Raw genomic sequence first — 13,094 nt, forward strand, 5'->3', positions numbered from 1 at the left:
GTAGATGAGGAAGAAGAAATACTTTAGAAATTAAATGAAAAACTTTAATTGCAGCTATGAATAGTGGAGAACAAATGAAATGCAGTTGTTATTTACACTTAGAACAGTATGAGTGGAGATAGCCTATTAATGCCAAGTTTTTCTACTCTTTGGGAGGGCAAGCAGCCAGAAACTCTTTTGGGAAATAGGCTGCCAATGCTGTACAAACAACTCTTCAAACAAATAATGAAGATTTGTCAGTATCTACTGCAGCATTGTTTAGAAGTAAATCAAATATTTAGCAATCTAATAGTCTCCCTATGGAAAGAAGTGACTCCAGTGGTTTAGTTTGGAAGTGTCTGAACAAGAAGTGACTTTCCAGTGTTTTCTCAATATTTAGTTATCTGTATCTGTCGCTGTGGAAGCCTTAAGAGACTGGAAATCTGAGAGTGATAAAAGCAGTGAATATCCTCAGTAGCCTGGATGCAAGGAGTGACACGGGGCTGCAGTTGAGGGGCTGCCCACCAGGGCAGGCAGGCACGAGCAGAGGGTGACAGCAGAGCTAGAGCATTACCTGGAGAGTTGACGAGCAGAGTGAGGCAGGTCGATCACATCAACCAGGATCAGCCACAGCTCAGCATGACTCACAAAAGATCAGATCATGAATCCTGGCCTGAGCTGGAATGGGGCTCCCAGGCACATGGACAGGGGGTGCAGTGTGAGGGATAGGTCAGACTGCCTGGGGCAATCAAGGCTATTGGTGCCCTCGGGGCCTTGGTAGGGAATTCGGGTGCAAGTGCTCTATGAAGTGTCCATGTTACAAAAAGGCACACTCACCACACAATGATCTTGGACAAAAAGTGAGGATGACAGGAGGCCTTTTCTTCACTGCAGCTGTTCTCCCCAGCTTTAGGTGGAGGCAGTTTGTCAAACTTGACCTGAACTACTTAGACTCTGGCAACTCTGTTGAGGTGCTTCTTTGTTAAACAGAGATATCTAAGACTTCAACCATTATGTTTTTCAGGTTTACTAAATTAAAAACAACAAAGCAGTTTCATCCACCTGTTAGTCTGAAGTGTAATTATGCAAAATGGAGGTGTGTGTCATCAAACTGAACTAGAATAATCATCAAACTAGTGGAATTAAAACACAGGATCAGAATATTTAAATTGTTTAAATTCACTGCAGGATTTAATGAGAGAGTGGCAATGGAGGCTTGCATTTATGTCAGGAGTCAGAAATCGTGAGAAACTAAAATCTGACAGAAAAAAAAAAATCCAAAATGATTTCCACATATACAACTGCAAACACTCTGACTTAGCCCTCAGTTTCAGTGTGTAGTCCCTGCTGAAACAAATGGGAGCTTGGATTAAAACTAAAAGGTAGAATGTAGCCTATTGAAAGTTAGGAGCATTGACCATCGTTTCAGTACAGTGAGTTGTCTTGCTTTGGTGAGTTTTTGACAGAAGCAAGAAGATAGGAGATAAAACATAACTATTATTGAAATCTTAAATACACTTTAACTCCTTTGGTACTTCATTCTCCAGTGTACTGAGAACACTGATTTTGGTCATTCCCGTGTGAGTATACTAAGATATGTAAAATGAGTGTACTAAGATGAGTGTATTAAGATGTACTAAGAGTGTACTAAGATCAGGAACAAGATAAAAAGAAGATGAATGAAAAGAAATGACCTTTATCTTACAATGATGCACTGTTTTAAATACGTAAATATAACACAGTTGCACTCTCAGTTATTCATGTTGATGGGAGGGCAGAATAATCTGAATAAGGCATAACCACAACTAACACAAGACATGCCAGAAGAGTGCATTCAACTTTGAAAACTGTGACAGCCTCTAGGTTCTCTAGAGAACAAAACCAACTAAATGGCAATGGGCAAATTGGAATTTAGCTAAGCCCTTGCTCTGCATCGTGCATTTTTGCAGTAGAACAGTGTACTGGAGGGTAGGACCAGACACAATCCGTAACCAAGGCTAACGAAGAGTTTACTACTTTTTTTTTTTCTTTAAAGGATGTCTTTTCCCCTATGTTAGATACTTGAAGGTATCTTAAGATCCTAATTGCTTTTTTATCCATTCCACATAGCTATTAAGTTATTATCAGGTGAGAGAGATATTCTGTATTCCTCACACGTATTCCACCCTCTACCTGACAAAAAGCTTTTTTTTGTTCAATCCACAACTTGAGGAGTCTTCAAACTTGCATGTACCTGCATACATAGTGGAAACTCACATTGTTTCTCCTTGACGTCAAATGGTTGTTGTGGAAAGAGTTACCTCAGGGCCAAATCCTGAACACATTAAAGCCAATGAAAAATTTCAGTCTGTTAGAGTAGAATAGAATATTGAACATATTAGAATCAATGAGAATTGACATTCACCTTTGTACTGTTTATAGAATATGATTCTACTCTTTGTGGATTAAAATGATGGTCTAAGAGCTAATGCATTTTATAATTAGCTGATTGTACCTTAGGATATCTTCTAGAAACTTTAGTAGGGTGAGCACATATCTCTGGATGGTCTCCTGGAACTTAGAGAGAAAAACCTTTCCTGGAGAAGTAAAATCTACTGATGTAGAAGATGGATATTTTTTAATTAAGACAATGGTCTTACTTCTTTAACTTATGGAAATGTAATGTATGACTTTGCTAGGCAACAAACTTCACAGAGTGCAAAAGTTCATTACTGCTGGAAAACTGCATAAACACTGCTATGTAAAGACCTTGCTTAAAAATAGGGCTTTGCTATGTCTGCAAAGATCTGCACTTTTTGTAAGTGCGAGCACATAGTTAATGTTATCAAGTAAGCTATTTGATAAATTTGGCATGAGATAAATAATAAATAGGAAAGACATTAATTCACTAATACAGGTGGCAGCTTCCTGTGCTCCAGGCAGGTGGCACTGGTGACAGTTTCCAAAACAGTAGAAGATTCAGGAGGGATCAAAGACATCAGATCTCATTTTCCCCTAGTTTTAATTGTGATCTAGGGTTTTGAATTTCCATCCTGTGCAGTGGTAAGAACAGGCAGAAAACAAAAATGACCGAGAAAGAATTGCTATTTCAATATGTTAAAATAATCAAATTACTTTCTTGGTAGCAAGTGCATTTTTAAGTGTGACTGCCTGTTGGAATAGCTGTGTGTTCCCTCTAATTGAAGTGTGTTAAGTAAGTCCTTCAGTGGGGATGGATTTCATCATAAGTCAGATACTTGTGGGATTAGGGCTTTAATGAGCATCCTTTCCATTGATTACTGAAAAGTGCTGTATATAGGACAGGAGGAAAAAAGGAGGGATGGAGGACAAGACTGTACCATAACAAGAGCCGTAGCTCTTTCTACCACTACATCTTCTTACAATAGGGATGAAATATGCTTTCAGAAATGTTCATACATTTAAGAATGCTGTATAGAAAAGATTTAAGTCTGGACGTTCAAAAGTATCTGGACATTCACTCGTTATTTAGGAGTCTGTCTCGCTTGTTTTAGTGTGGATTAGTCTCCTCTAGGATTTCTAGTCATTTCGTCACTTTTTTTTTTCCAGAAACTATATTTCCATAAAACATCAGCTTGTGCTATTGATTTTCACTCAGATATGATGCCAAAAGGCATAACTTTTGTATTTCTATGAATTCATCCATATAAATTAATTTCATGTGATGATGTTTGAATTTAAGTAAGGAAGCCAATCACACTCAAAATGTCCTTTTTAAGAATGGCAGCTTCTACTCAGCTGAGACATTCTCTAGATGAATTCAAAAGTCAAACATACTTTATTAGCTGGACTACTGATTCTGCAAGAACACTGTTATTATTGTAAGTAATCTCAGTGAATTCATGTAGGAGCTGGCAAAAGCTTCTTTGCAATCATTTGGTGTATTCACTTGCTTAGGTTTTTAATACCTTTCATCCCCCTTGATGCTGCAAAGCACTGATGCAACTCCAGATATCTCTCACAAGTTGCACATTTCTACTGAAATTGCTAATTGAGATGCAAGCACAAAATTATTGTAGTTTAGATTTTCTCTAAATTGACGGTTAGGTTTGAAAGGTCAGGTCCTCAGCTGAGTGTGTGCATACACATGTATCTTAAACCGATTAGATGTGTATTTATTAAGGAAAATTACATGGAGCTTCTGGGATGCCTTAATGCAAAGTCTCCTCACAGGAAAAATAAACCTTCTTGGAAGAGTAACCTGAAGTTCCTCCAAAACACTGTGGCATTCTTTGAGTTTTTATTCTCATTCTCCTTAAGTTCTTATGCCACCTGTTAAGACTACTCTCTGACTCAGTTCATCACACTGATTATATAACACCCTTTATTACAAAAGAGCCTAATTTTTCTTAGGCTAAAACACGTTACCTGAATCTATAGTATTATCTGCGTTTCTCTGACTTCGGCTTGCCAGGCTCATGGTGATGTTTGTTGTCCCTTTTTTCACTGGAGCTGGTTTCTTTATAGTTGGTTTCACTTGCTTCTGAAGTTTGGTGATGTTGTTCATTGCACTTGCCACCAATACGTCAACATGCTCAGTTAAATTTGTCAGGATAGTCCCTGCTTTTATTTCAAGCACAGATTCAATAAGCTCTTTGAGGCCTCTTTGCAGTAGGGGAATATCTGGCTGAGCAAGTTTAATCAGCACAGGTATACTTGCATTCACTTTTTGGATGCTGCTGTTGGCATCCTGACACAGCCCCCAGACTTCATGAGCAGTCCTGTTCAGAAGTGGAATGCTGTTTGAGAAGCGGATTGACTTGGCTTCCAGGGCCTTAATCCTGGAATTCAGTGCCTGGAGCTGAAGTGAGATCATTTGTTCTTTCTCTGTTGAGGCAGCCTTGTTTTTCTTCAGTGAGACACAGTTATTTGCCAAAAACTTAGAAATTTTTGACTCCACACCCAGGAGGCGAACCTCATGGTCCCTAGATTCCTCCACAGAGTCATATAGTTTTTCTTCCAGTCGGGTGATATCTTTTTGTTGACTGTTCACTTTTGATGATGTTTCATTTAAAATATAGTAAATTCTTCTGAAATTGTGGAGCATAATTTTGTCAGACTCTACATACGGAAGATCAGAAATGGATGTAACTACTTGTGAAGTGAATTCCTGTTTCTTGCCAGTAAGCAGTGTCCAGAGGGTTTCATTCAACTGTTGCAACTGGGAAATGAAAGCCAGCAGGCTGTCCAGCTTCTCTGCTCTGCCACAGCAGACTTCAGTCTCATTTTTCAGGGCATGTAGCATATGTTTCGGCACATAGTTATCTTGAATAGAATCAATAGCACTGTTTATTACTGTCATGGTCTTGTTTAATCCATCCTCTATTTCCATAGAGCATTCATTAATACGACTCTCAAAGAGTTCCTGATAAGCCTGAGATTCATTTTTAAGTCCTTCCTGAGTTTTAGAAAGTCCCTTAATTGTAGAACTCATTCTGTTAATGGAAGTTGTGAGGTTTTCAAGCTTTTCATTGATTGCTTCAGCTTGAATTTGGTGTTCATACTCTGAAGTCAGACTAAAAGGTGCCCCTTGTTCAATCAAGGGTTGCAGGATCTCCATGTCATAGCACAAATCATTAATTTGCTCATTCATTTTATCAATCTTACTGTCCAATGGAAGGACCATGTCAGAGAGACTTCTGTTTAGGATAAGCACATTCTCTTGGGTTGCTGCCAGCTGCATTTGGAAATCCTTTCTGCTCTCTGACAACATGCCATCACAGACTCTCAGAATAGAATCTCTCTGAATTTCCAGTTCAACACTGAGATTGCTGATTTTGCTGTCCTGGATTCTTAAGTCATCGTAAATCTGCAGCACCATCAGGCCCTGTTTCTTTACTTTCTCATTCAGTGTGAACACGTACTCTGTAATGTTGTACTCTGTGACTTGATCCGTTGAAGGGATGTTTTGATTTGAAGACTGTTCAGCTGATAAGAGTTGTTCATGAGCATCTTTCATTTCAGTAAGGGTCCTATTTAAAGATTCATAATAAATGACACTTCTTGACTGTTGATGTTCCAAGTTGTCTTCCAAGGATTTCTGTTTTTTCTGTAAAGCTTTCACAGGTTTGTCACAAATTAGGGTCATTTCCTCTTTCATCTGCACCATATGACTTTTTAGCTCCAGAATGTCAAGCTTTGTTGGCCTGCTGTCTTTCTCTTGAGCAATTTTTTGTTGGGTTTCATTCAGATGTTTGACTAATTCTTTTGTATTTTCAAGATCTTCTGATAAACTAGACACAGTCTTGAAAATCTGAGCAATGCTCTCTTGCATTTCTCTTCGAAATCCTTCTAACTGTTCTCTGACAATGTCTTTGACTAACATATTAATACTCTTGGATTTGAGACCTTTGAGAGAAAGGATAAATATGGAAACAATCAAAACAATAGTCAGCAATATCTTTTTTTTTTTTTTTTCCCCACAATGTGAGCACAGTGCTATAAGGAAGTAAAATGCCCACTTTGGTTACCCACCCACAGAGGAAAGTGTGCAGCTGAGGACCACATAAGATGGCTACTTGTATGAAGTCTCATCCCTTCTTCTAGTGAAATCAGAGAGAATTTTGCTATTATTTTGAAAATGCAAACTCATCTGCTGCATATATAGTTTCAGTTTTGATTGCCTAGATAAGCTGTCTCTGAGCACTGAAATTAGGAGAGTTATGTGTGCTTTTGTGGCTTGCTCAAAAGAAAACAAGGTGTCCTTTTTCCATTTGGAATGTAAGAAAAAAAAAACGGCTTTAACAACATTATGGTCAAGAAGAAGTAATAGCAGAGATTATTATTACCTTCCTATTCTATCATGTATGATAAGTGATCATATGACACACTATAGTGAGGAGGAAGAAAATAAAAATAATAGCCTTATTACATATCTAAAATTAAGGTATGATAAAAATGCTGCAAAAGACAGACTTTTAAGGTACACATTTTAAGTTAGTCTTGCATACTATAACTTTTTAAATAGCTCCTACGAATACTGATCCTGAAAAGCAATGGTTAAAGGTAATTATGTGGGAATTCTGCTCCTGTGTAAAACATCAAAATATGACTCCTGTATAGTCTTAAGTGGGTAAAAGCAGTCATAAAATACTATCCATCAAGACTGCTGCATAAAAATATTGAATTAGAGCAATAATTCTGCTCCATTATGAGATTAGAAGGACTTTTTTTTTCTTTCTTTTTTTTTTTTCTCCAAAGGTAGCCCCTGTGTCCAGTTAAAGCACTGAAACATTCTTTGCACAAACACCATGGACCCTTGTAGCCAGCTTGCCATATAATGATTATACTCTTCAAGCTCTACAATACTTTGATGACTATCAGTTCTCAGATTAAATATTATTGATAAAGATAGAAACTCTTCCTTTGCCTTTTTCTGTTTTCCTCTAAATTACTTCTATAGCCTGGAATGTATTGCTTCATCTCTAAAACAGCAAGGCAAACTCTGAAACCTTATTTGAAAATACATTCTCTGCAAGAGCAATATAAGTGGCAGGAAATCAGACCCATAAAACCTAAGGACAATAAATGCCAATACAGCTCTGGGCCCCAAGGGTGCAAAAGGAAGTCCCAATAAAAATGGTTTTGTTCAGAAAGCTAGAAACATAGTACTTTTTCTATTCAGGAAATCCATGTGAATTACGTGTGTCCTTCCAGCTGTAAACAGGCTAATGTAACTGATAATAGCTGCTATGAACTATAAATGAGTCTTAGTCTTCATTATGTCTGGTAAAATGGACAGTAAACATCTCTGATGCTTAGGGGAGAAATCTGTCACTTGTTCAAGTGTTTTTTTCAAGGTAGGATATAATAGGCAGGTACAGTAAATTTGATAGCATAGAAAAAAGCTACTTCAGAAATACAAAATGAAGTTTCCCAAGCAATACATTCAGTTACTGTCAACTGTGGTCACAGATGTTACAGTATTTTTTTTACATACAATATGCAGAACAACAAAGTGATAATATTGAGATTGCCTCTATTTTTTTTCAGGGTACAATGTGCACTCACATATGCAGAGTTTTGTCAATGAACTTCAGTAAAAGAAAAACAGCAAGATATTCGAAAATGAGGATATACTGGCAGCTGAGGGGAGGATCCAAGATATAAATGAAGAGTAAAATAATTGACATGTAGAGGAAACCATTATCACTGATCATTTGGTCAGGATACTTGAAGATGCGAGAAAATAGTTTGTGGCTTTAAGAGTCACAAGGAGCTGTGAAGAGAAGTTTAATGGCTGTGGAAAAAAACCAAGTTACTCTATGCCTTCTATGAGGAATTCATCAAATTTCTTCATGTCAGCAACATATTTGGATGAAAATCCATCATGCTGCAAGAATTCTTCTATGGGATCTACACTGGCCTTTTGTTCCTGTGACAGTCAAGAAACTGCCAGCCCCTCCTCTCCCATTCCTACTCTATTTAGCTGGATCGTCGGTGTTTTGTGGAGCTCAGCTCTGGTTTTCAGGTGTTCTTGTTATTATCAAGATGATGAAACCTGATAAAACAGACAACTTGGGGTTTCTCTCCCTTGTTTCCTGGCTAGGACAACTAGGTACTTGGTAAGCAAGTACTGTTATGAATTTGTTGCTCCCTGGGGCTGTGGGAGCATACTTCTTCACAGGAAAACCTGAACCAAACTCCTGCTGTAGGTGACAATCTTAAGCTTGAGCTAAGAATACATGTGAGTACATTCATGGATGCAACTCGATCTTTCTGTTGCTCATTTTGAAATGGAAAGGTCCAAACTACCTGTGATCACTAAAGATCTCTTGAACTTTTTATGAGATTATGAATTTTAATTTTAACTCCCTGGCTGAAATCCACAGTGTGTAATTACTCTGTGTCAACATATACTCCCTCTGCAGTTTCAATTACTATTTGAAGAATAGTGTGCAAAATAAATGTATGTACACAGGAGACTGAGCTGAGGTTATACATCCAGCTGTAAATGACATTTCTGACTTGGAAGTGATTAACTCTCCATTGCTGAGTTCATTTTTAAAGGAGTGTGCATTTTAATAATGAAGAGGAAAGGAGTATATAAAAGGGCTTGATGTGGATGAAAGAAGGAAATGAAAGGGAGAAGGCCAAATTATTTTCTCAAAACAAGTAAAAAATAGGAAGAGTCTCCTGAGCATTGAAAGCAGTCTTTTTAAATGCATGGAAGACTTCAATAATCAAATTAGAGGAGCATATCAGTTACTACAGTGTCACCTTGTATCAACAGATGACAGATTTGTGGGACCAAAGTCTATTTATAGATGAAAACAAGAAATAAAGACTTTTTAAACTGTATTGAATTGTTTGTTCAAAGAAAAAGACTTCACTCCAAACAAACCTTGATACAAATCTGGGCAGCCATTAGAATTTCTGTGATATGAACAAAGGTGAATAATGTATGTGAGAAAGGAGGTGGGCTTCATGCGAAGAAAATGGAAAGGCAGGAGGAAGAAGGAAGAAATCTGAATAACATGAAGGAAGTACAGTCTTAGCTATTCTTTGAAAGCATATTTCTTCAGCAAGCAGTGATAGTGGGGAAAGTTGTTAAGTGTTTTGCTTCAGGTGAGATTCTAACAGCAATTTTTAGCAACTCTGATGTTTGTATGCTCTGCGTCTGTACTGAACTAGAGGACAGCATGGAACTCTTGACAGTTTCAGTTTCTTTAGAATATTCTTTGCCCACTTGGGATATGACAGAGTGATACTCCCTGGGCAGAAACTGCAGTTGCCCTTTAACGTTATTACATGAGCCAACAGAAACACGAAGCTTGTCCTCTCTCCCCTGTTCCATTCATTCCTGCTGTTTACCTATGTACAAGCCAAGAATAACCATTATTGGAGTGCCCATAATGAGAGTTAAGGAAAGTAGCTGATGGCAGCATTTTCATTAGAGCTACCTGATTAGGGGGTAGATCAAGAACATAAATCAAAAAAAGGCCAGCAAGAGGGGATTTCATTGAAGCAGGTATAAAATAGAGCGTGATAGATAAAAACAATAAAGACTTGAAACACATTTACAGACAAGTAGGAAATAATGTTTTTTTTTTTCTTTGTTTGTTTTTACTGTGCGTTTTAATTAGGACTTAGGCCCCTAAATACAGATAGGGAATGGAGAAGCAAGAGCACAGAAAATGACCTCTTGGAATAGCATCAAAATGACAGCTAGAATGAGTGGAATATAAAAAAGAATGAAGAGAAAGCAGAAGGGAAATGGGAAATATTCAAAGACAAATTAAATGTATGCCCAAGGGTCAAGAATGCCGTCTAGCAATATGTGGAGAGGTGAAAGCAGGTCACAAAGTGAGAGATGGGATAAATGTGATCCAGGGTACAAGAGAGCCATCTAGCATTTGGCATGAGCAACTTGGGAAACAGAAGAGAACTGAAAATACATGAAATGGGATAACACCAGGTAATTGTAAGGGAAATAAGAAAGCACTTATTGCTTCTTTTAGTTTTATCTCTGTGCAAAATTTCCAATTCCCCCATGTTATTTTTAACCAATAGAAAGTTCTCTGGATTCTGAAACATATTATACAATCAGTTTGGGAAAAAATCCTGAAAAATTAGGAAAATATTGCATATCAAGGAAGTGAAAGCTGCTGTCCCAGTCTGTTTCTTAAGCACTGTTTCTAGATAAGTATCAAACAGATCTTGCTGTGGGATTTACAATTCTGCTGATAAAAATCTGCCCAACCTTCTGATCCCTGTCCATGTCTTCCTCATTCACCCAATAGAAGAAGGATAATTGTTTACTTGATTTTTAACTCATGAGCACAGATCTTTATCAAAGTTAGCCTAATGTTATCCCAGAGGCAAATTATTCAGGGGGATGTTTGACATGTTATAAATGCAACTACAGAAATCCTTATATGTTTCCTCTGCATATGTGAATTATGTGTTAAAGAATATTGCTTCAACTTAGTATAAAAGCAAATACTACCTCCTTTAGCAGGTGTCAGGTAAATTAAAAACAGAGATAAGAAAATTTGCAGAAGCTCTAAGTAAATGAAAATGCCTTGATAGTAGCTTAAGTTACCATATAGATGATGTAGTACATAAGAATGTAAGTTCTTTTTGTTACTGTAAAAGACACCATAACAAATGCTTAAATAAAAAAAATCCTTCTGTTATGAAACAAGAGTTCTCCCTCCAAATGTTAAACAATAGAATAAGACAGCCTATAAATGTTTTTAGATTTTCTTTCTTTCTTTCTTTCTTTCTTTCTTTCTGGCACCTTTAACTGGGTGAGTGATTACATTAATTTATTTTTCTTACCTTTTAGAAAAGACTGGAAGTCTCTGCCCTTATCTTCATTGATTTTGCCTTCTAGAGAAGAAAGAGTCTTGCTTGCATCATTCATGGCAGCAGTAATGTTGTCAACCTTCTTCTGTAGAAAAGTCAGTTTCATCTCCTGGCTGCTAATCTTCTCGTTCATTTTTTGCGTAAGTGCTTGTTCACAAAACAAAATGAGAAAAAAAAAAGAAAAAAAAAAGTAGCATTGCAAAATTGTGGGGGAAAAATAAAATGTAATTGACTTGAGAGACATTAGCTGAGAGTGCAGTGAAAAGTTTCTGAATTATTAGCCTGGAGTGAATCATCTTGATTTTTGTCATGTATCATGTATTAGTGACATTCAGCAGCACAGCAGTAAATAATTACTGAAGCATCTGTATCCATTATAAAGCATTTGTAATTCTAGAAGAGTACTTTGAATGGTTAGCATATTTTAATCAGCATAATGCCATTCTCCACCTAGCACCCTAAGGGTATTCAGTTAACTCTCATTTAGTCTACCTCCTTTAACGCAATCACAAAAGCATTGATTTTTACTTTCCATTTATAACATAACTTCATGAATTTGCAAGGCTTGTGTCTGAAGAAACACATCATATTTTCAGTGTTGGGGTCAAAATAAAGACTTGTTCAACAGAGCAGCAAGGGAAAAAAACTATCAGAAAAACAGCTAATAGATAAATGACTTCAGAATAATTAGTCTGTCACTAAGAAAAGATGTCCAACCTGTTCAGTCAATTTTTTTCAAAACCTGCCCAAAAACCTGGCATTTGTAGTCTTTTCAGGTGCAAAAAGGCCTATCTGGATGCTTTTAAGATAGTGGTAAAGAAGGCCTTGATCTTGCAAACTGAGACTTCATGAAACATCAGCTATCCACTGGCGTTTCACAGCTGACAGGAATGAGACTTAGTCTGAGATTTTCAGAAGATGTTGAGAAAATTAAATGATTTAATTCCTGTAAGCAAAGCTATAAAATCTCTTCAGGTCCTTTGACAATCGAGTTTAAATGGCCTATACACATACATTATACACATAATATACTACACCACATTATCCAAACCATACCATGACTTAACAAATTGCCATGACTTAACAAATTGCTATGCAGAAGATTCTTAAGCAATACAGATAAATATTTATTAGTGCAAATTTACAGTATTGCTATTGATCTTTAGTCACTTTTCATTATGGGATCAGTGTCTTTTCTCATGGCAGTACACTTATAATCAGAAATCATATAGGCACAGGCCTAGTGTAAAATACAGGCTGTAGGCACAGGATCCTAAAGACTACAACAAGAAAAAGCAAGTTAAAAAAACGAATGTTCTGACTAGAATTTGATTCTTCAATATTCTAATATGTAAAAAATAAATGTATCATATCTAACTCAATAGCATGTGGGAAAATACAGAGAATTCACCAAATGCATCAAGTCAGTGCAGATGAATTGTGCCAAAACCCACAAGAATACTTTCCTGTAGAGATGCATTGTCTGTAAAACTCTTAATAGGTATAGCTTGATGAATAAACCTATTTTAGGTTAGAGTGTTAGCATCTTCAGCTGTTTTCTTTCCCACTTGGTGTCCATTTAGACAGAAAACTGTGATTATATCTCAACTAAGTAGTTTAGAGTCTGGCAATTCTCCTCAGCTTTCCTCAGCATCATCGTGGAGACAAGCCATTGGTGGTTCTTTTTTGAATGCTCCTTGGCATAATACTACACTCTGACAAAGACAGACAGACAAGTCTGGATACTTCTGCTCTTTGAAGAAGTATCTCTCTTACTTGAATTGCCA

General features: G+C 37.0%; 1 protein-coding gene across 2 annotated transcripts in view; it reads right to left on the bottom strand.

The window, feature by feature from the left end:
* Positions 1-13,094, bottom strand: part of MMRN1 (multimerin 1) — a 52,648-nt gene that overhangs the window by 16,341 nt on the left and 23,213 nt on the right. For both annotated transcript variants that reach the window (XM_080589526.1, XM_080589525.1), the window contains exons 5-6: positions 11,281-11,454; positions 4,366-6,345 (exon numbers count right to left, since the gene is read on the bottom strand). In XM_080589526.1, coding sequence (XP_080445652.1) covers positions 4,366-6,345; positions 11,281-11,454 — 2,154 coding nt within the window. The remainder of the gene's footprint in view (positions 1-4,365; positions 6,346-11,280; positions 11,455-13,094) is intronic.

This window comes from Anser brachyrhynchus (genome assembly GCF_964034855.1).
Source record: "Anser brachyrhynchus genome assembly, chromosome: 4".
NCBI classification, from domain to species: Eukaryota; Metazoa; Chordata; class Aves; order Anseriformes; family Anatidae; genus Anser; species Anser brachyrhynchus.